Raw genomic sequence first — 23,021 nt, forward strand, 5'->3', positions numbered from 1 at the left:
GCTCTCAGCTCTGGCGTAGAAAGAAGCGGGGCCCGTGGTCGGCTCGTGGAAAGCCCGGCGGGAGCCCCGTGGCCTGCTCGAAGGCGGCGGGGGCAGTGGCTGGTTCGTGGAACGGGCCCGGAGCCTGCTGCTGCTGGCTGTTCCCCGCTGCCAGCAGAGTGAGGGCCGGGAGCCGCTGGCACCGTAGGCTCCGGTGTCGGTCTGCACATCGAGCCTCGTTGCAGCTCATGGCTGAGCTTTCGTCTCTCCCGCTCGGGAGGTGCTGCACCCGTAGAAACAACCGTGGGAGAGTTCTCACTGCCAGTGGCAGCTCGCTGCTGTTGGCAGAGCCTGGTGTGGGAAAGCAAGTTAGAGTCTGCCTGGTTTTGTTCTGCTGTGGAGTAAATAGAGGACAGAGTTCAGGGTGTGCTGCTCTCCTCAGACCCCACCTGGAGCACTGGGTGCAGTTCTGGAGACCCCAGCACAAGCAGGACATGGAAGTGTTGGAGCCAGACCAGAGGAGGCCACCAAGATACTGAGAGGGCTGCAGCAGCTCTGCTGTGAGCACAGGCTGAGAGAGTTGGGGCTCTGCAGCCTGGAGAAGAGAAGGCTTGGAGGAGACCTTGGAGTGGCCTTGCAGTGTCTGAAGGGAGCTACAAGAAGGCTGGGGAGGGACTATTGACAAGGTCTAGTAATGAGAGGAGGAGGAGGAATGGGTTTGAAGTGGCAGAGGGCAGATTGAAAGTAGATGTTAGGAAGTTGTTTGCAGTGAGGGTGGTGAGACACTGGCACATGTTGCTCAGGGCCATGCTCAGGAGCAGCTTGGATGAGGCATTGAGCAACCTGGTCTAGGGGGAGGTGTCCCTGCCTATGGTGGGGGGTTGGAACTGGCTGAGCTTTGAGGTCCCAGCCTAAACCATTCTATGATTCTGTGTGACTCAGATGTGGACGTCAAGGCACAGAAAGGTTTGTGCTGCAGCACAGCTGGAGTGCATGGCATGTACAGGCAGTAGCATGCCATCCAGAAAGCTGTGGGTTCAAATGGAGTGTGAGATTCCTGACCCAGTAGGGCCAGTGAACCAGCTAAGGGAAGGGGAGCAGATCCTTCTTAACTTCTTCCTGCATATGAACGATTGGATTTGGAGGCAGGGAGCTACACTGCAGTCTGTAAAGACGCTGCATGAGCTCCTATTGGTTGCCTGTTTCAGAGGGGTTGTGTTTTCCCAGAAGGTCTGGAGCGCCTTGAGGCTGCTTTAAAACTGCGATGCTTTCGGGTGTTAGGAAGTAGCTACTTGGAGCACGTGTTGCACGTACTCACTGCAACATCTGCATTGGCAGCTGGCTCTGTTTTACAAAGACAGCAGCCGACTCCAGCCAGAGCACACAAAGCAGTGCAAATATAGAAACAAAGCCATGCCTGCTGGGTTGGCGTAGCTGCAGAATGCAAACAGCTGTCAAACAGGGACAGCCTGAGTGCAGCGCTGTGAACAGTGGCACACTCCTGATTTCTACTGTGCAAACCCCCTTGCGTTTCAGAAGGGAGAGATTTAACTTCATTAAGATGAGAAACTTGCCCCTTTTAAAACTCCAGACACTACAGTCACAGCTCTCAGCCTGAGGTTTGAAGGTGAGGGGCTGGGAACCTTTGGTTTTGCTCCTGCCTTAAGTTGTTGAGGCTGCTAAAGATTTATCAGGGGCTTTGTCTAGGCCCACAGAGTACTGAAGTCTCTTTTATTTTATTTAGGGAAACTGGCAGCTTTGCAAAAGGAAGTTTCCTGAAATCACCATCTTGGGCAGAACTAGTCTTTCCTTGGACTGCTGCCTGGAGTGCATCGTTTGAGCAGGAGGGCTGTACCATTTGCCTGGTAATTATGAGGGAAATCCTGCTCTGGGGAGAGAAACAAAAGTGCTCTGAAAACACTCAAGAATATTCTCAGTGAGCATACAAATGGTAGTATTTTGGGAGGAGGCTATTACAGAGCATGAAGGATATTAGTTAGCTACAGTGTGGCTCTTAACATGCTTAGTTGTTTCCTGAGGATCATACCTTCTTGGGTTTGGTTTGAAAATCTGAACCCCATAGTCTGTGATTTCTGTTAATTTAAAGGGATATTTTACTGACAGAAACAGCAGACCTGATCAATGGAAGCAGAGTTGGGTTCATTACACACAGTGCCCAAGCAAAAGGCACAGTGGCTTCTAGGTGTTTGCTGCAGCAGAAATAATGTGTTGCTCAGGGCCTCACGTGAGGCGTGGTGGTAGCTCCTCACCTGGTGTTGAGCAGGCTCTGGAGGGACTCCCTGTGTCAGTCTCACATTCACTGCAGTATAAAATGACCCTAAACCCAACTGTTCTTTTTAAAAGTGTCATTTTATAAGACTGGTTTATTTGTGTCTGTTCTGGAGGTTAGGCAGAATAAACTAGAGAAAGATGTGGGGTGAGCCACCAGGGCTAGAGCAAGAGGATCCAGCACAAGGACAGAGAGATAAATATAAACCCCTTAAAGACATATATATAGCCAGGGAAAAGCAATTAGCACAGGAGACAAGACTGCAGCAGATTGTGTGTTTGCCAAGGAAATACACAAGATTGAGATGACAGCTGGAAAGAAGCTGTGCATTTAATGAGGGACCCCAGATTCCAGAGCTGTGCATAATCCATTTGTTTTGCCTTTTTTCCACACTTGATGACTATGTCGACTAGATGCAGCCCAGCACTAAATGAGGCTGACCAGAAAGTCAATCCTCTCCTCCTACCCAGGCTCACTTACTGTAGGTTTCCTCCTCTGCGAAGCCACTGTCCAGTGCCCCACAGCAAGGCTCGCTGGACTCCGCACCCCAGATAAAGTTGCTGCAGCTCCGGGATCAAACCCTACCGGCTCTACGTTCCTGCAACAGGCAGAGATGTTCCTGTGCCTTGCACAAGCCTCAGCCCCACAACTCACTGTCTCTCCCACGTCGGCCCCAGCTGCCTCCCCGCCTCTTGCGGGGGCCGGGGCAGGCCCGGGAGGAGGAGCCGTCGCCTCCCCGCTTCTGCTGCCCGTCCCCGCCGGGCGGGTCTGGTGCGTGGCACAAGCTCCAGCAGTCCCGGAGCTTTCTAGAGCTGCCCTCCGCCGGGTCCGGCCCTCAGGCAGCGCTCCCGGTCGGTTTCGGCTCCTGGCTCGGGATTCAACGGCGGAGTCGCCCCCATGGTGCTTCAGGCGGTGCTGCTGCCCTGGGCGGTGCTGGCGCTGCTCGGGGCGGAGTGCTGCTGTGCCTCAGAGCAAGAAGGTAAGTGGGGGGGTTGATGGCCAGACTGACGGACGGGCACGGCGGCTGTTGAGGCTACTGTGTCCTTAGCGCCCCAGTCCAGCTCAAAGGCATTGCAGGTCGGTGCCCACTGCAGAGTCTGAGCCCCTAGGCGGCAGCTGGAGCCCGCTGCCGACTTTGGAGGCAGGGCACAGCCTGGCGTGGGTGTCCTCTGCACATGCTTCTTGAGCGCCTCGGTTGCTAGTCAGACACAGCACTGAGCTGTGCGAGGCAAAGCCTTGGATTCCATTTCATCCCAGTAAAATGCTTGTAATCCCTTGGGATATATCCCACCTGGGTCAGCGCATTCTGCTTTTGAACTTATGTAACAGAGAATGTTTGATCCCAGGCTGGCCTGAGATCCGAGGTGCTCCAAAAAAGCCTCAGCCTGTCCCCGTGTGAGCAGTGTCCTGAAGAGCAGTTGGTAGCTGAGTAGAGGGGTAGGACAGCTACAGTGTCAGCCAGGCTGACAAAGAGGTTCATGCGCTGTCACTTTGCCAAGAAGCTTGGATAATTATCTCTGTCTTCGTTAGAGAAGTGGCAATTAACAGCTGATTTCCTCTTGTTCCCTAGCATATTTCACTTCACAGTGTGTGCTTTTGCTGTAGTTACCTTGGCTGTATATCTTAGTTCATGTGTATTCATGGGAGTGTTGGGAGCTCTTCAGTAACATAACTAAAGCAAAATCACTGCAGCATTTAAGGTAACTGTTAGGCAAATACAAGTAAGGAACTGGTTTCTCTCTGCTGTCCTGCCTTCCTTACTCCAAACATTCCATGGTTTTAGAGCACACTAGAGATACCAGACTGGGTGCTTGGAAAAGAGAATGAGGTTTGTTGGGTAGGAGGAGGTATTTGGAATTTACTGCTTTCTGAACCTGTCACTTCTAGCATGGCTTGAAGAAAAAATGTTTTTTTCTATGCCTCAGCTTCCCCAGAGTAACAGGAAAATAACAATACCTGTCTTCTCTCTTGTGTGTTCATGTACATCTCTGCAGAAGTTCTAAGCAGAGTTATTTGTAGTTGATTAAGTATTTTTTTAAGAGGTAAATGTGAATTTCATCCAGAGGTTATATTATCCACTCATAAGTTGTGCACTGGTTTTCCCCATTTGATCCTAGTATGAATGGCATTTTCTTGGAAGCAGCACATGAAGAGTTCCCAAAGCACAGCCTAGGCATAAATTCATCCCTTGTCCTAAAATGCAGCTGCAGCAGTGCATTTCCTCTGGAGTCAGGTTTTTTGTTGGTGAACTCATCATTGATTTTTACTCTCTGTATAAACACAGAAATCTACCCAATCATTTCACTGTGGGGTTGATTTCAGAGCCCTTGGTCCAGTGCTTTACCGCTACAGGAGCATTTGCATCTACAGTGCTGAAAACCCTCACAAAAGTGGTAGATGTTCTCTATCATCATTCAGCAGATGGTCAAACCCAGAGGTATAGCAAGGCTGGCTCCTTGTTGCACACCAGTACAGATCAGCTGCCCTGGTTCCTAGTCCAGTGCTTGCTTTGTTAACCATGGTGTTGATATTTTGTTGCCATACCATAATTAAATATATTTGTATGATTTCTAGTTGTTAGCATGGCCCAAGGGGTCTCTGGGCACAGGAGGCTCAGCTTCACAGAACAGGCTACATATGAAAAGTAACAGGACATGGAAAAGAGGGAAGCTTGAATCTGCTTCTGGAGGTTTCAAAATGCCTGCCTGTAATACTGGAATTAGAAAGGTTACTGCTCTGTCTCTGGAAATACCTCTGAGCTGCACCAGTGTGCAGCAGAACCTTTGAGAAAGAGGAAAAAGGGTTAAAGGAGAAGGAGTGGAGGCAGCATAGCTCAACACAAGCTTCTACTACTAGGCTGAAGGAATGTCTCTTGGGATGGAAAGCTCTTGCTACTGCAGGGATTTCACAGAACAAAAACTGACTTTCACGTCTCTGAGTCCTACCCCCACAGACCACTCCTGTACCGTGGAATTCTGCTAGGCAGGATAATTTTCTCCGTGCTGGCTTTTCCATGCTCCAGTGAGTTCCCACCCTGCACAGTGAAACCTTTTCTGCCTTAGAAATAGGGGACCTCTCTCCATTCAACCCTGTGAGCCTTTAGCTCTCACAGCTTCCCCAGCAAACTTCTGGTGGTCACATCATAAACAGTTTGTTGCTTTCTTGGGGTGGCAGCATGAAATGAATGAAGCTTTTCTTTAATGGGAGATGCCTGACAATTTGAGCTGAAACAACTGCATAGCAGTCAGACTCTTTTCTTTCCTTCTTTTATTGTTATCAGATGCTTTCTTCTCTCCTTTCAGGTACTAGAATTTGTTGTTTGTCATCATGTTCCCACATTTGCCCCCCTCTTCACTGGCAGTATGGTCTTCACCTGCTCAGAGTTCAGAGCAGCCATGGGTTACTGCATGCCATTGCATGGTTGGAAAACTTCAAGGGCTTTAACAAATTCCCTGAGGAGATACATATTTTACTGATTTGTGTGCACCCTCTGACTGGATAGGACACAAGGCACTGGAGTGTGCAGCAGGAACTGGGTTAGGAATGCACTTCATGTGTCTTAAAATCTGCACAGATGCAGGATTCGTATTGTTTTATTTATCAGTCCTGGGTCTGTCTGCCTGACCGTCCACTGACTGTTCACATTCTCTCCTCTCTTTTTATTCTGATGCAGGTAAAGGATTTGGGGAGTTTCCTTGGGAACATCCACTCTCTTCTTAACTTGGAGTCTTGCACTTTTGCTGCCTTTGTCCTGTCCACCTCTAGCTGCAGCTCCTAAATCTCTAAGATCAGGCAGAGTATCACTTTGGGTACACTGGGAAGATGCATCTGGTACATCCATTGAAAAAAAAATTGTTCCAAAAGAGGCCTGCTCCAGCCAAGAAAACATGCTTTCAGTTTGTCCTGGTATTTTCTGATGGTAAAATCAGATGGCCAGGGTTTGCATTTAAGCCCTGTTGCCAGAGCCTATACAAGCAGAAGCATTAAGATGAAGTACAACATTTAATGATTACAATGAAGAAAGAATTCTTATTCCAGTGGTAGTGTAGAGAAACTCATGAAAGAGACCTTCAGGATTTGCCTTTGTCATTTTTAAGGGACTGGAAATGAAAAGTAAAGTTTGGGAGTAGAATACAAATGAGGAGTTATGGCAGAATTAAATTCATGTTGTGTATGTATGAAAAGATCTGGAGAACACTTCAGGAATGTGGCAGAAAATTGGAGCAGTCATGGAGGGTGAATAATGACATTCAGCCTCATTTTACTCTTTCCTACACCCAAGAAGTGCTGAGTGACAGAAAAGCAGCACTGTGGGGAACAGGATGCCAATAGCACTAAATGGATGACTTCCAAATGGGCATTTTGTAGTAGTTCTGGGGTTTTATTTTTGAGATTCATGTCCTTCATTCTCTGTGTGAGAGAAATGTAGCTTTCAATAGCAAGGCAAAAAACCCCACTACATTGTAATTTCTTTTTCTACCTCATAACTCAGGCAATGAAGTTGTATCCTTACATAATCTCTCATGTTGTACCCAGGCCCAAGTTCTAAGCTGTGCTGCAAAGGGGCAGTCTTGGCCTCTGGTGCTGCAATTACTTTGGGATTCATCAAGCAAACACTAGAATTTGAGGAGGTCTTTGCTGTTTTCTGTCCCCTGTGATAGTTCCTCCCTTAGTTCCTCCAGTGAAACATTGGCTACATCCAAACTTTCTTTTTCCTTCTACAAATCTTAGCTGAGTTGGCCCCCAGAAAATCCAGGCAGCAGCTAAGTAGAATTTGAAGTTGTTTTTCTTCCTGAGGGAGATTGAAATTTCATGGCCCGTGAGAACACCTAAAGTGCTCACGGGCTGGGGTGTAAGCAAGCTGTTTTCTCCTCAGCAGTATGTGGTAGCTCCATGGCTAGACTACCACCCTTGCCTGATTTGAAATGAACCTGCACATCTGTCATGTCCTGGAGAGCAGATGTAACCTGTGTCCATGAGCAGCTGTGGCTGCACAGGAGCTGGGGCCACTGGCTGCTATTAATGGATGCATGATCAGCTTGGGGAAGTCACTTTATTTCCTAATGGTTGGATTTTGACTTCCTGTTGTCAAATCTGTCAAGTACTTCTAAGACTGTTGATCCATACCTTGGCTCAGTATCTAGTAGTAAAGACTCTTTATTAGTACAAAGCATCTAGCTCTGAAAACAGTGCAGGCTGAATGTGTCTCTTGTGCTTTCTCCCCTCTGCAGGAAACCTGCTGGTCCTTACTGTTGCCACCAAGCAGACTGAGGGGTTCCAGCGCTTCAGAAGATCAGCCCAGTTCTTCAACTACAAAGTCCAGGTGATGGCTAGCAGCCTTGATGGTGGCTGGCCAAAGGGAATTTTGAAGTGTGGAATGGATAAGTCTTGGCCACAAAGTGGTTAAAGAAAAGCTTGAGAGGACATGTGTACTTTGCTGTCTGAGAAGCAGTGACTGGGGCATTTCTGTAGCAGTCTCTGATCCCATCCTGAGTGCTGGCTTGAGATGAAGTCCATAGCTCCTGATGAAGTGTCACTTTTGCACACAGTACAGTAGTGCTGCTGTCCCTGCTGCTGAGAGTGCTTTGTTCCATCGCTACCTGTAACTGCCCATCTCAGAGAATGGGTCAAGGGCTGCCACCTGCACCTAGTCCGTCTGTCTTGATGTGTGTGATTTGCACTCAGAGTTACTGAGGCTAAGGTTGTGGGGTCTGGTCTGTCCCCGAGTCTTGCTGGAAAAGTGACCCTGTGCTTGTTCTTTAGGTGCTGGGGCTGGATGAGGAATGGCAGGGAGGAGATGACCAGAAGCCAGCAGGAGGTGGGCAGAAGGTCCGTCTCTTGAAGTCAGCTTTGAAGCAGTATGCAGATAAGAAAGACGTAATCATCCTTTTTGTAGAAAGGTAATGAACTGAGAAGTGTTTGCCGTGAACTGAATCAGGTGGCTCTTTGGACAGATTCTTACTGAGAATAAGCAAACTGTGCAGTAGATTGCTTTGGGAAGGTGTATGCAGACCTCCTCTGGTTTTTCCACCTTGAATTCTCTGCTGTTGCCTGAGAATTGCTCAGAGCTGAATCTGTGGCAGTTGGGAAGGTCTGATCAGAAGAGTGATTCTGACTCTTGCATAAAGTTGATAGCATTGTACCTGTGTCTGCCAAGGTGGAATTTGTCTGCCTCTGCAGAGAATGAGCAGCAATATCTGTGGATCCAGGCAGGCCTTTCTTACCAGAATTATTTGTTTGGTACGGTGAGGCAGGCTGCAACACAAACCTGAGAACCGAGAATTAGTCTGCCAGAGAAATGTGGGGAGAGAAAAGGGCAGTTTGGAGGCTCAGTGCCTTTTCATGTGTTCAGCAACAGGCTGGGATCCCTGTATCTGGCTCTGACTCCCATGGCTCTGATGTCTGTATGTGTGTGTGGGAAGTCAGGGACAATTAATCTCTGGAATGAGCAATTTGCCACTCGCCAAAATGATCCTGAAGTTTGCAAATCTTCCTGCAGAAAATGCAGTTCTCATTCCGGGAGTGTTGCTTGGGAGCTAGTTTGACCCTGTACTGGACCGACAGGAGCTGGAGTGCAGCATCCAGTGACCGGACACTTCCAGGATAGATTTGTCCTGAAGATTTTCAGGCAGCTCATCAGGAAGTGGCAGGATGCTGAAGGATGTAAAAAGCATGGCCTGTGTAGTCCATGAAGAAGAGCTGAAAGGAATTGGTTCTTCACAAGATAGCTGTTCCTGGAAGCTTTTCATGCTGACACCTTTTTCCAGTTCCTTTCTGTCCCTTTCTTGTCTTTTTCTCTAGCTATGATGTCCTCTTTGCTTCGGGCCCTACAGAACTGCTGAAGAAGTTCAAACAAGCCAAAAGCAAGGTGGTCTTCTCAGCAGAGAACTACATCTATCCCGACAGAAAGCTGGAAGCCAAGTACCCTCAGGTGCGAGATGGAAAGCGCTTCCTGGGTTCTGGAGGTAGGACCCTTGTTCCTGCTTTATAGAAAATGGTGCAAACTGAAGCCCTGCACATAACTGCTGTAGTGGAAAGGCTCACAGTGCTGCTGCCCTTTACCTGCAGGAGGAGATGGAGCTGTGAACAGCCAGTAGCAGATAGAAACCTGATGTCTATCCCTCCTCCATTTGCAGTGAGCCTTGTGTGGGTGTCTGGGCTTTTCTGGCACTGAATATTACAGGTTTGATGCTTGTGACAGTTTGGGTGTTACCCACACCCCCACTATTATGAAATCACCCAGACCAGACTCAGCCAAGCTGGAAATTAAGGAATGCAGCTCTATATTTACAGCTTGCAGGCTGGGCAGTGAGTGGCTGGAGAGCAGCTCTGAGGAGAGGGACTTGGGGGTGCTGCTGGACAAGAAGCTCAGCATCAGCCAGCAGTGTGCGCTTGCAGCCCAGAAAGCCAAGCAGAGCCTGGGCTGCAGCAGGAGAAGTGTGGCCAGCAGGGCCAGGGAGGGGATTCTCCCCCTCTGCTGTGCTCTGCTGAGACCCCATCTGAATTACTGCATCCAGTTCTGGAGCTCCTGGGACAAGAGGGATGTGGAGATGCTGGAGTGTGTCCAGAGCAGGGCCAGGAGGATGCTCAGAAGGCTGGAGCAGCTCTGCTGTGAGCACAGACTGAAAGAGTTGGGGCTGTGCAGGCTGGAGCAGAGGAGGCTCCCAGGTGACCTTCTTGTGGGCTTCCAGTATCTGCAGGGGCCTACAGAAAAGCTGGAGAGGGACTTTTGAGGCTCTCAGGGAGTGACAGGACTGGGGGGAATGGAGCAAAGCTGGAGGTGGGGAGATTCAGTCTGGACATGAGGAGGAAGTTGTTCAGCATGAGAGTGGTGAGAGCTTGGCATGGGTTACCCAGGGAGGTGGTTGAGCCCCCATCCCTGGAGGTGTTTAAGGCCAGGCTGGATGGGGCTCTGGCCAGCCTGATATAGGGTAGGGTGTCTCTGCCCACGGCAGGGGGATTGGAACTGGATGATCTTTGTGGTCTCTTCCAACCCTGACTGATTCTATGATTGTCTGATTCTATACTGTCTCAAGTTGTGCCGGGGTAGGTCTAGGCTGGATGTTAGGAGGAAGTTCTTCACAGAGAGAGTGATTGCCATTGGAATGGGCTGCCCAGAGAGGTGGTGGAGGCACTGTCCTTGGAGGTCTTCAAGAAAAGACTTGATGAGGCACTTAGTGCCATGGCCTAGTTGATTAGCTAGGGCTGGGGGATAGGTGGGACTGGATGATCTTCGAGGTCTCTTCCAACCTGGTTGGTTCTATGATTCTGTGGTTCTATATATACAGCTATATACAGCCTGGAGAGCAGCCAGGCAGAAAGGCACCTGGGGGTGCTGTAGATAGTAGCTGAAGATGAGGCAGCAGTGTGGCCAGGGGAGCCAATGGCATCCTGGCCTGGCTCAAGAGCAGTGTGGCCAGTGGGACAAGGGAGGTTCTTCTGCCCCTGTGTTCAGCACTGCTCAGGCCACACCTTGAGTGCTGTGTCCAGGTCTGGGCTCCTCAATTCAAGAGAGATGCTGAGGTGCTGGAAGGTGCAGGGCAGCAAGGCTGGGGAGGGGCCTGGAGCACAGCCCTGTGAGGAGAGGCTGAGGAAGCTGAGGGTGTTTAGCCTGGAGAAGAGGAGGCTCAGGGGGGACCTCATTGCTGTCTACAACTACCTGAAGGGAGGCTGTAGCCAGGTGGGGTTGGTCTCTTCTCCCAGACAACCAGCAACAGAAGAAGGGGACACAGTCTCAAGTTGTGCTAGGGGAGGTCCAGGCTGGATGTTAGGAGGAAGTTGTTGCCAGAGGGAGTGATTGGCATTGGAATGGGCTGCCCAGGGAGGTGGTGGAGTTGCTGTCCCTGGAGGTGCTTAAAAGCAAAGCCTGGCTGAGGCACTTAGTGCCATGGTCTAGTTGATTGGACAGAGCTGGGTGCTAGGTTGGACTGGCTGAGCTTGGAGGTCTTTTCCAACCTGGTTGATTCTATGATTCTATATACAAGATAAAGGTAATACAGAAACACAACAGCCCTCCCAGAAACCAGAGTCCCCAGGAGGGGCTCCCAACCACCCTTCCACCCTCTTTCCACCCCTCTACCTTATCCTGGACTTTGCCTTATGTGCAAGGTGAGTTTGGAGGATCGACCAGGGAGTGGTAGAAAGCAGGATTAATTACGCAGAAAGCAGGTTAGGGAGAAAAGAACAGGCACCAGCTGCAACAGACAGCCACTGCATTATCTATGTTTTGTGTTCTTGTTTTTATACATCTCAGCAAGCCTATGAGTGAAGTAGCCATCACCATTGTTTCCTTTTCACAGCCTACAGTCTAGTTCCTCTCACTAAAATATTTCAGCTAGCCTCAAACTAGCACAATGCTGCTGTCATTCCATGTTGGAAAGTGCAGTCTAAACACACCTTTGCTAAGAGCTGGTGCATCTCTACAGCAGTCTTGCACCCTGCAAAGTGTCTCACTGGATTAAGTGAGACTGCAGGAAAGAATTGGGAGTGTGTGTGTGTGTACAGGAGTACTGTTGAAACACCTTTTCCCATTTGTTGCCGCAGGCTTCATAGGTTATGCTCCACACCTGAAGAAGCTTGTGGAGGAGTGGAAAGGACGAGATGATGACAGCGACCAGCTCTTCTATACAAACGTCTTCTTGGATCCAGAGAAAAGAGTAAGTGTAGCTGTACTTCGGGATCTGGAGGCATTATCTGAGAAGCACTGCTGCCAATCCTCTGTGCAGTATTCCTGGTGAGAGTGAACTAAGTTAAACACATATATATTGACTGTTAATTACTGCTCTGTCATCCTTACACGTGAAAGGCCAGTAGCTGTCTGAAAAGTTACGTTCTAGCCACTGTCCCCTTGTTCTGCTGTTAGCTGGTTCTATCTTCAAGCTTAAAATGTGAATGGGAAGCTATGCATCTTAAAACAACTCTGACTGGAAACTCGTACTGGTGTCTGTGTGCAGATGTTTAAGGCTATAGTGGGGCAGAGCTAATTGGCCTGCTCCCAGGGGCTGTGGGAGCCAGATTTCCGGTGTGCATCTGTCCCGTGCAGTGCTGCCTTGGAGATCTCCAGCCTGGCCTTAAGGTTTGTTTTGGCTAAAGGGGTAGGTGAAGCCTGAGCAGACTTGAGGTGATGAAAGGGACAGCTCTTTTAGCCACAGGACGGAGACCATACACATCACAGTCTGCTGGAGCAAAGAGGCTGCCTCTGCCTTCTGCAAACACCTCCAGATTCTGCACAGCAAAGTCTGCATCAGCTGCTGTAGCACACCACATAGCATCATACAGAAGCCTGGACTGGACCTTGAAGCACTGCCATTCCAGCACAGTGTGGTGCTCTGGCTGAATTATGCAGCCCAAGGGATGGTTCTGCTTTTGTTGTCCCTGCCCAGTTCTGCACTACTCAGTGCAGTCTTGGCCCCGAGGGACACCACAAATGCATGGGAACAACAGTCAAGTCAGGAGGAAGCAGTGAAAAAAGGAAACTGCGTTCAGACTGGTTAGGGAAGGAGTTGCTGTTTCTTACCAGCAGAGCTGGTAAAACATTCGTAACAGCTGCACCTCTTCTACTTCCTCAAATCTGAGGATGGCCTGTCCTCCTGTAACATCAGCAGTTCCTTTAATGTTCTCATCTGCAGTTTTGGCCCTGTGCCACACACAGGCTGAGTAATTCCACTGACTTGGCATTCAGACAGCAGATGTTAGCACCCTGCCGTCTTTTCCAGCAATCAATCCTAACGGATGCCTGGAGGGACACTGAACTCTGTTGAGTCAGGGCTGGATTTTAGTCTGACAAAATCCAATCAGAGGGAATGAAAACAGAGATTGCACAAGTAGCCTGGCACCCTTACTGTGTTCTACTTGGACACCGGTACTTAGGGCAACACTTGCCCTGTGGATAGATGGCAGCCAAACTGTCATCGCAGCAGATTTTTGTCCTATCTTGGAATTCCTGCATGTTACACGTGGGTTTTATGTGACTCTGCTACAACTGTGCTTCATGAATAGACTGCATGTTATTATTGGCACACCCATGGCAGCTTTGAAATGTTTATTTGTGTGCTTTTCCCAAGTACAATATGTTTAAAATGGTTTAGAGAATGGCAAATTGTTCCAGATTTGAGTGTAAGCAAGGACTAGCTGGGAGTGTTCTAGGCTTTAAAGCTTGGAGAGTATGAAAATGATCCGTCTTTGCTCAGCTTAGGCTCTCTCACATGCTCACTTGTGTTCTAATTGAGGTTCTTTATCTTGTTTTTTAAAGGCAAGTATCAACATCAGTCTAGACCAAAGAAGCCGGATCTTCCAAAACCTCAATGGAGCATTAGGTGAGATGAAAATTCTTGTTCTCCTTGGAATGCAACTGTATGGTGACACCAGACATAAAATGGTGGCTGAAGGGATTCAATTTCAGAAATACCTGTCCCTGCAGAGTAAGCTTCAGTGAAAAGCCTCTGCTAGAATTTTGGGATATATTTGCAATTCCACTGCAGTTCCCTCTTTACTTGAGGGCATACAGATCAGGTTTTCCATCTTACGCCTCCTTTCCACTTTGATCTCCAAGCATGTCAGATTGTATTAGCCTTGAGGGCTGGAACTGGGAGGGACTTCCAGTGCAAGTATTAACACACAGCCCCGTGTAGGGCTTGCCTGTCTTTGCACTTCAGAACTGTCTGGAATGCCACAGGAGGTGAGACACAGCAGATACTGCCTGAGAGTGCTCACTGTCCATACCAGGCTTCTGACCTGACTATGCTAGACCTGGCAGAAGTGATTCACTTACTCTTCCTGACATTTCTGCCTGATGTTTTTGCCTCATAATCTTGCACCACTCCATCATTATCCAAGATAGGTTAAAAATTGTAACTGCAGGGGAGGTTTTGGCTCCTGTGCTCATTGTGGCAATGACAGACTGAAGCTACGCTGTCTGCCAAAGGATTTTGTGTGGTCGTGCTGAGGTGTGGTCACCACCTTGGGTGATCTCTGCCAGGAAGGTGGACTTTGATCAAGGATGAAAAAGAAAGACAGCAGGTGCCTAAAAAGTTTAGGTGAGAAGGGCCTGAGCCCTCCCTGGCCATCAAACAGCAGTTCCTCGCTGCACAATCTGTCAGTGCCAGTTTGGAAGCTGTTTAATGTGCCTTCTACTGGGAATTGGCAGACAGCACATTTGTCAGCCCTGCAAGTTGCATTCTTTTTCCAGCTTGCAGCCATCCTCCTTTCACCTCACAGGATCATTCTGTACATTTTTTCTCCTTTCCAGACATGGTCTGTAGCCCTTAAAACTACTGGTGCATGGTTATCCACATCTATGCTTTCAGCAGTCGTTCAGCAGAAATGAAGCATTGTGCTGCTAGTTATCAGTAAAAGCCTTCCTCTGATAACACAATGGCATGTTCTCATTTCCAGATGAGGTGGTTCTGAAGTTTGAAAACTCACGAGTGAGAGCAAGAAACTTGTTATATGACACTCTGCCTGTGGTGATTCATGGAAATGGACCCACGAAGGTAAGTGGGTGTCCTGAGATCTGTATCTGCAGCAAAGTGACCTTTTCAGCTCGGGTGTGTCAGGTTGCTGCCTTCCCATATGTTGACTTCCCTCATGTGCATTTATACTTGAGAAAGAATAAGTGGCCTAGGCCCCCAGCAGCACAATGAGTCTAGTTCAGAGATCAGTGTGTAACTGGACCCTGCCTCTCAAATTCTTTAGTCCAAGAAAGTAAACAAAGGGATGTGATCTTATGCTGGGAGTGGACACAAACAATCTCTGCTGTCCTGTCATGTGTAACGTGGCAAATTGCCTTTTGCAGCTGCAGCTGAACTACCTGGGGAACTACATCCCTCAGATATGGACGTTCGAGACTGGCTGCACTGTGTGTGATGAAGGTCTGCGAAGCCTCACAGGGTTTAAGGTAAGGCTGATGTCTCTTCAGAGTTCTCAAGTTGCACAATTACAATGAGAACTTTTGTGTCTGATGTGAGCCACCACTTCTCTTCTCACTGAACGTAGGATGAGGCATTGCCCTTGATCGTGATTGGCATTTTCATCGAGCAGCCCACCCCATTCCTCTCCCAGTTTTTCTTGCGGCTTCGTAACCTTCATTACCCAAAGCAACGAATCCAGCTCTTCATTCACAACCACGTAAGTAAAGGTGGCCTGCAGTGGTCTTAGCATATGGGGGAAAAAATCTACCTTCTGTACTGTAGGCACCTTTCCAACCTTTGGCTAGACTTCCAGGCTCTCTAATCCCAGTACTTAGCTGCAGTGACACCTATCAGATAGCTCCACCCAGCTATAAAGATGTGGAACTGAGAACCACTGTTGCTCCTCTGGTTTGACATTTTCAAGAACGGGAGGCTCAGCAGCCTGGGGTGAGCCCATTTTAACTGCTTTTCTCTTTGGCACAGGAGGAGCATCACTGGAAGGATGTGGACTCTTTTGTTGAGGAGCATAGCAAAGAATATCTCTCTGTCAAAGTGATTGGACCATATGATGAGGTGGAGAATGCTGAGGCGCGCAACTTGGGGATGTAAGTGAAGAGGCCGTACCTGGCAGCTGGGAGCCAGCCTGTGTCCAAGCTGAGGCAGTCTGGTTTTGCTGAGGGTTGTCACTGTCAAGTGGATGCTTTTCTCCTTTCAGTCACCTTTTTCTTTCCACCTTCTTATCATCACCCATGAGATATTGCAAAAAAAATGAGCTTGGCTAGAAGCTCCCTTTCTCCAAGCTCGGAACTAAAGCTCTCCCTGTCCTTTGCTTTGTCAGGGCAGGAGGTACAGGGCTGCCTTCTCATCAGGCAGTGTATGTGCCCAGTCGCAGAGCACAGTGAATATGCACCTATATCTCTGAAGAGCAGGAGAGTAGTAGTAAAACTAAGAGCTAGTGGCAGAGTATCTTCCTGTCTGTGGTCAGGTCACTGTGTGAGATCAGGACTGGAGGTGGGCCAACCATAAACAGGAACTTCTTCAGTCTGAGCTGAGGAAACCATTTGCTAACTGTGATTTTGGCTGTGTCCCAGAGGCTGCTGTTGGATCCTGAGTCTTGCGTATGTGTACTCTGCTAGTTCTTGGGGCTGTTACTCAGAAAATGATCTTTGGCCTACAAGGTGTAGGAGTTACTGGTGTTCTGTCTCTTGTCTTTCTTTGCTTTTGGAGGATTTTGGTGTGACTGTTCTTCTCTGGCCATAGGGATTTGTGCAGAAAGGATCCTGACTGTGAGTATTACTTTAGCCTGGATGCTGAGATAGTTCTGAAGAACACAGAGACTCTGAGGATCCTCATTGAACAGAACAAGTGAGTTCTTTGGCCTGAGCCACCCTTACTGGCCATCCTTCACATGAAGAATACAGTGAGCTCTTTTGTCACTGAGACGTGTAAGGCACTAGGGGGGCAGTGTCAGAGACTAAATGCTAGACAAACCCTTCTTATTTGATGTTTTTTTACTGTAGTTGTAATTCCTGGATTTTAGGCCCTCTATGCAAATCATCCCTAGTTTTGTGTTTATGTAGTCACTAGAACAAACTGGATTCTAAGAGACCTGATGTGGGGTGCAGTTGGATGAGAGATTGTGACTGTATGTGTCCTTTCTTATATGGAGTTTTATCCCAACAGACTTAACAGCAGCAGCAACTGTGTGAGGAAGAATCTAACTCCTGTGGTCCTGTGTTTTGTAAATCTTTTCTTTTTCTTCCTGTGGTAACATCCTGTCCTGCAATGCCTTTTTCTGTCGTGCTCACAGGCTGGTGATTGCCCCCCTGGTGAGCCGTCACGAGAAGCTGTGGTCAAATTTCTGGGGAGCACTGAGCCCTGATGGATACTACGCCCGCTCGGAAGACTACGTGGATATTGTTCAGAGGCGCAGGGTGTGAGTGTGCAAAGAGGGCTTCCTGCTGCTCTAATCCCTATCTTTGCCTATAGAAATGGAAAAGAAGCTTCCCATTTGGAAGCTCCTCTATGTTCTCCTCTGAGCAGAGATTATAACATACTTTGGACAGATTATTTTATGATCAGAGTAGGGATTTGAGAGTCCTGACTCCTGACATGACTTCATCTTACTCGTGACATGTTCTCCCACCTATGGATTATGGTTAGTGTGAGCCCTAAAATCCTGCAGAGTGCTGTTTAATCTTTATCAGATAGCTTTTCTTGAAGGGAAGATTCACAAAATATTGGCTCATTCATATTCTTCAGAGGCTCTCTTTTTCCCAGGCTGTTATATGTGCCATAAATGCTGGAGATCAGCTTATGTACTTTTGGCTGGTTCAGGTTTTTTTAAATCACTGGAAAAAAATAAATGTTGATCTCTCTGGGAAGAGATTCAAGCATTAATTATTCCCTAGCAGAAAGACAGTAGCAATGAATTGCTTTCACAGTGTTCTAGCTTTTGTGCAGCTTAAAAGCTCTGGGCAGTATAAGTGATTTTTGTCTGGAATGACAGTCCCTATTAGTATGGTTTACTGTTCTGAGTTGGCCCACTGAGTCAAGCCTGGCTGATACCTCAGTGCTATCTGCCTTCCTGTCAAGTCCAGTGTTTTCTGTCTTGGTGGTATTTGGAGTCTTACTCTCCTACCCCTGTGTTTCAGAGGGCTTTGGAACGTTCCCTATGTCAGCAGCGTTTACATGGTTAAAGCTAAGGCTCTGCGAGTGGAGCTTGACCAGGCAGACCTGTTCCACAGTGGCAAGCTGGATGCTGACATGGCTTTCTGCCACAACGTTCGCAATCAGGTCAGTCAAGGAGAGAGGCTGGCAGGGCAATGCTGCATGGCAGAGGTGACAAAACTAAGCAGTTCCAAGGCATTCAGCTCTGCCAGGGCATGGGACAGGATGAACTGGCGTTACCCAGTGCTGTGCAGGCCTGGAACAGTGTGACATTTCTGCTTGCTGTGAAGCCACATAGAGCCAGGGACCACTAACTGTGGATTACACTTTTCTTCTTGGGCTGTTCTTTTGGGGTTACTCAGGGCTGTTCTAAATGGAGTTGACAGGGTGAGAAGGAACAGCCTGATTTCACAGCAGCTGCTTTGCTCTGCTTCCAACCTGGTTGACCAGAGGCACAGAGTTATGACTCTGGCTGTAACTTCTCAAAGTTCCTCATACTCAGAGTGGAGGCTGAACTGAAGGTCCATAGGAGAAAAAAAATGAGTAAATGAACAGTGTGGACAGAACCATCATCACTGGGGAACTCTTCAGTGCTTGTATTTCATAGTGGCTCAGAGAAATTTGAGTTCTGGAAACAAAGCTTGATCGTTTTTCCCTCTGTCCTACAGGGAGTCTTTATGTACCTTACAAATAGGCATCAGTTTGGACACATACTGTCCCTGGAGAACTACCAGACAACTCATCTCCACAACGACCTCTGGCAAATATTCAGCAATCCTGAGGTGAGATAACTTGTGTGCTCAGCAGGCTTAGTGTTATGGCATGGGAAGAAGATTCAATGACTATTTTAACCAACAGGGAAGGTCCAGGCTTTTTGATAATGTAATAATGTAATCTCTGGTGGGATGAGGAGCAGGGGCACAGAATGTAAAGAGAGGGTATTTATGTGCTTCATAACATCTGGCCCTTCAGAGCCTGTGCAATACTGCTGCAGAAGTACCTGGGCCTGCTTGAAGAGGCAGTGAAAGACCCACTGAAATGACTTTTTCACTTATCTGTTAACTGCAGGACTGGAGAGAAAAGTACATCCACGAAAACTACACAGCAGCTCTGAAAGGGAAATTGGTAGAAATGGTAAGAAAACATCTCTCTTGTCCATCAGAATGGGACAGTAGCATCAGCACAGTGCTTGTGTCATCACTTTTGTCATTCTGGGGCAGTTCAGCATGACCTTGCAGTCTTTCAGATCCAGAGGAAACAGGACCTTGAAAATATTTTTAGAGCTACATTCTTCTAGAAGTGCATCTCCAGCTCTCTTGAGTGGAAGTGGAGCACATGAATCAAAATACACATTTCTGTCTTCAATATTTTAGTTCATTTCTGTCTTCAATATTTTAGTTACTTGCCACTTAAACTGACCCAGTCTACAGTCACTTTGGTCAGAATCCTTTTGCCTCAAGCACCTGCCTTGGTTTCTGCTTTTCTCACCTGTCTGCTTTCTGCAGCCCTGCCCAGATGTTTACTGGTTCCCCATATTCACTGACACTGCCTGTGATCAGCTGGTGGAAGAAATGGAACATTATGGCCAGTGGTCCACAGGTGACAACACGGTAAGAAAAAGCAGGAGCTTTTTGACTTCTGGGTCACACCATTGTCCATGCACACTGGGTGGCAGCTATGCCTCCTGTAGGTCCCACAGTTAAACCAGGGAACTGGAGGCAATACTTTAATTTTGATTTCAATTAACTCTCTGAGTTTTGCTGCTGTTCTTAAATGTGAATTAGTCTTTCTGAATCCTCTTTGGTGTCCTCTGAAGCTACAGTGTTAAGCCCTCCTGATGGTAATGGTGTTTAGGTTTAAGTTATTGTTTGAAGTGAGTTTTCCATCCTGGAAATTCTGATAAATAACCACCGTGTTTATTTGTAGCTACCAAAGCCAAGCACTTTTTATTCCTGAAGTGCAGGGTTCCCATCCTTATGAGTATTTTCATGCTTCTGTTTCAGGACAGCAGAATACAAGGAGGATATGAGAATGTCCCAACTATTGACATACACATGAACCAAATTGGCTTTGAAAGGGAGTGGTATAAGTTTCTTCTGGACTACATTGCGCCCATCACAGAGAAACTGTACCCAGGATACTATACCAAGGTATGCACACCTTAGCATCAACACTGGTGGTCAGCTCAGCACCTCCACCAGTTGAAGCTTTGTGAAGAGATTGCTAGAGTGCTCTAGCAGTATGCATACCCTCCCTCACTGTGGAGAAACTGGCACTGGAGCATGACCTAAATACATGCATTGGGGAATACACCACTCCCAGTGACATTGTCCTGCCTTATGGGTGCCTTCCTCCTATAAGGGCAGACTGAAAGAGTTGGGGCTGTTCAGTCTGGAGAAAGGAGGCTCCCAGGTGACCTTCTTGTGGCCTTTCAGTATTTGAAGGGGGCCTACAAAAAAGCTGGGGAGGGACTTTTGAGGCTAGCAGGGAGTGACAGGACTGGGGGGAATGGAGCGAAGCTGGAGATGGATAGGTTCAGGCGGGACATGAGGAGGAAGTTTATCACCATGAGAGGTGAGACTCTGGAATGGGTTGCCCAGGGAGGTGGTTGAGGCCTCATCCCTGGAGGTGTTTAAGGCCAGGCTGGATGGGGCTCTGGCCAGCCTGATATAGGGTAGGGTGTCCCTGCCCATGGCAGGGGGATTGGAATTAGATGATACTTGTGGTCCCTTCCAACCCTGACTGATTCTGTGATTCTCTTATAGCTGTGGGATGCAGTTTAAATACTGCAGCCTGCTCTGCAGCTTGGTAACCATGGGCTGCTGTAGCCCTCTGGCAGATGTGCACTTTGTTTTCTCTCCTGCAGACTCAGTTTGAGCTAGCCTTTGTAGTTCGCTACAAACCTGACGAGCAGCCCTCCTTAATGCCCCATCACGATGCTTCCACCTTTACCATAAACATCGCTTTGAACCGAGTTGGAATAGACTACGAGGTGAGTGTTTGCCAGCGTGTCGGCAGTGCAGTACAGCCTCTTGAGCAGTCCAGGCAGCTCAAGTCCCTTCCCTTACCTGTGTCTGGTTTCTTCACCCCAAGGACTGCAGTTAATGGCTGGGCTAGGGTAGAAGGATTTTTTCAAAGCATCAAAACACAGGAGAATTCCCCAGGCACTTTCATATGTTTTCAGAAGGGCTGCTGGGAGAGGCAGAGACCCTTTCCCTGAGGTGCTCTTACCGAGCTGATGTGTCTCTTGTTTTGTTTCCGTCAGGGAGGAGGCTGCCGGTTCCTGCGCTACAATTGCTCCATTCGAGCTCCTCGGAAGGGGTGGACCCTGATGCACCCAGGCCGCCTGACCCACTATCACGAAGGTCTTCCAACCACCAAGGGAACCCGTTACATTGCAGTGTCCTTTCTTGACCCTTAGAGCCGTGCATCACAGCAAGGACCTTTCCCTGGCCCTTCTCACTGCTGACTTGGAGTGGAAACAGGGAATGCTGCTGAGAGTTTCTAAGGCATTAATCAAAGCTATTTGGATATTGATTTTTATCAATATTTTAAGATTCCACCACTGGAAGATCTCCCTCTCTGATACTGCAGATAACATCTAGGGACATTCTGTAGAATTCGGAAGGAGATTTTGTGCCTTCATTTTTGATTCTGCTCCTCATCCAAAGGTTCTTGGAAATGTGATTTACTTGAACCATCACTGATTGGTTTGCCTTACAAAAACACTTTCCTAGACTGGAAATCCAACTTTTTGGAGGCAAGTCACGAGCTCTCTCTCCAAGTAGCTGGAGATTTCATCCCACTTGCATCCACAGCATATACGGGACTGAACATTAGACAATAATTCCTGGAAACTATTCCAAATACAGAGCGATCAGGGAGCTGGCTCCAGGAGTCACAACACTTAAATATCTTACCAGATGAAACTTGATTATAGAGCCTGAAGATCTTCTGATTTCTTACCTCCTTGCAGTCCTTGGAAGCATATCACAAAGTTCCAAGCAGCAGCAGTGGCAATGTAGGTGCTTCCAGTTAGCTAAAGGAAGGTGGGTTGGTGGCATTTCACTTCTGGGGTTAGACTGAGGTCTGTTAGCGCAGCAGAGAGGAGCATGCATGCCCAGGCTGGATCAGACCCTCTTGGTATGTGTAAAACTGAGAAAGGGAAGGCTGAGAACAGCTTGATGAGTCAGGGCTTTGCTGCTGAATTGTCTCTGTTCTATCGCACCTGAGATTGTCAAAACCTCTAAGCAGAGGTCCTAATGGTCTTCGGTGGCCTCATTCCAGTCTCAGACATTTAAAAGATAATCTTCTTTGCATTTAATTTGAAGAGGCCATCAAAGAGCTTTCTTGGGTACTTAGGATAAATAATTATTCAGTGTTTCTATTATGTGAGATGCCAAAGCAAAACACTCCACTCCAGACACTTTCCAATGGGGTTGGGACTGATAGAAAGGAGTGGTTGGAAAGTGGATTGTGATTGAACTGGTAGCTGTAAAAGTCTGTGTTGCCTAGACCAGACCCGGGTTGGAGAGGCAAAGGGAAGAAAGCCTTTCTGTGAGTGCCTGGGAGGTACCTGCTTGCTTACCAGATGCCCTTCTGCTCCGGCTGTGCCAGACCAGTACATTTTACAAGCAGTACATTCACATCGTGGTTGTAAAAACTCCTTCTCTTAGTTCTGTCTCCAGTTTCTGCTGTCTGACAAGTGCAGAGCTCTTTATCCAGGATGGGTGGCAGGGATGTGGGCAGGAGAGCTTTAGATGTGCCAGTGTTGGCAAGGTGCTCTGTACACTTTGAACACCCCGGGGGAAGGTCACACAGACCTTTCCTCCACTGCTTTCCTTGCACTTTTTAGGTCTATTTCAAGGCTACATACTCATAGGTGCCCAAGGGAAGAAAATCCAGGCAGGGACAATCAGTTTGAAAAGTAAACCAATACTCAATCTTGTTAACTGAAACCCAGAAGCATCTGTTACCTAGGGAAGGGACTAGATAGGCCCATCTCCGATGTCAAAAAGGTGTATTTATTCAGCTGCTTTGGTGTTTGTCACTTAGGTTGTTGCATTTGCCCCGTGCCTAGTGCGGTGCTTGGCGTTAAGGAGGAGCCTCTCACACGAGGGGGGCAGGAGCTGTACGCTCACTCGCATTAAAGCCTTACCCCACCGTGAGGCTGT

At 48.1% G+C, this 23,021-nt stretch overlaps 1 protein-coding gene across 1 annotated transcript; it reads left to right on the forward strand.

Annotated features, from left to right (window-relative positions):
• The first annotated feature begins 2,827 nt into the window (after positions 1-2,827).
• Positions 2,828-23,015, forward strand: PLOD1 (procollagen-lysine,2-oxoglutarate 5-dioxygenase 1). The gene is made up of 19 exons (XM_064172239.1): positions 2,828-3,248; positions 7,501-7,592; positions 8,033-8,169; positions 9,071-9,234; positions 11,813-11,925; positions 13,521-13,584; positions 14,663-14,760; positions 15,063-15,164; positions 15,263-15,394; positions 15,661-15,782; positions 16,438-16,542; positions 16,988-17,113; positions 17,832-17,973; positions 18,516-18,629; positions 18,916-18,981; positions 19,353-19,457; positions 19,851-19,997; positions 20,714-20,839; positions 21,113-23,015. Exons 1-19 carry the CDS (start codon positions 3,167-3,169, stop codon positions 21,266-21,268), a joined length of 2,193 nt encoding a protein of 730 aa, XP_064028309.1. The 5' UTR covers positions 2,828-3,166; the 3' UTR covers positions 21,269-23,015.
• Positions 23,016-23,021: the final 6 nt, after the last annotated feature.

The sequence above is a fragment of the Pogoniulus pusillus genome, chromosome 36, assembly GCF_015220805.1.
Source record: "Pogoniulus pusillus isolate bPogPus1 chromosome 36, bPogPus1.pri, whole genome shotgun sequence".
Classification (NCBI taxonomy): Eukaryota; Metazoa; Chordata; class Aves; order Piciformes; family Lybiidae; genus Pogoniulus; species Pogoniulus pusillus.

What these genes read in the sequence shown, in the direction of transcription:
- PLOD1 (XM_064172239.1), top strand. Translation starts at nt 3,167, where the DNA reads ATGGTGCTTCAGGCGGTGCTGCTGCCCTGGGCGGTGCTGGCGCTGCTC. An exon ending in ATCCTCATTGAACAGAACAA is followed by an intron (nt 16,543 to 16,987) that starts GTGAGTTCTTTG and finishes TCGTGCTCACAG; the next exon opens with GCTGGTGATTGCCCCCCTGG. An exon ending in GGTCCACAGGTGACAACACG is followed by an intron (nt 19,458 to 19,850) that starts GTAAGAAAAAGC and finishes CTTCTGTTTCAG; the next exon opens with GACAGCAGAATACAAGGAGG.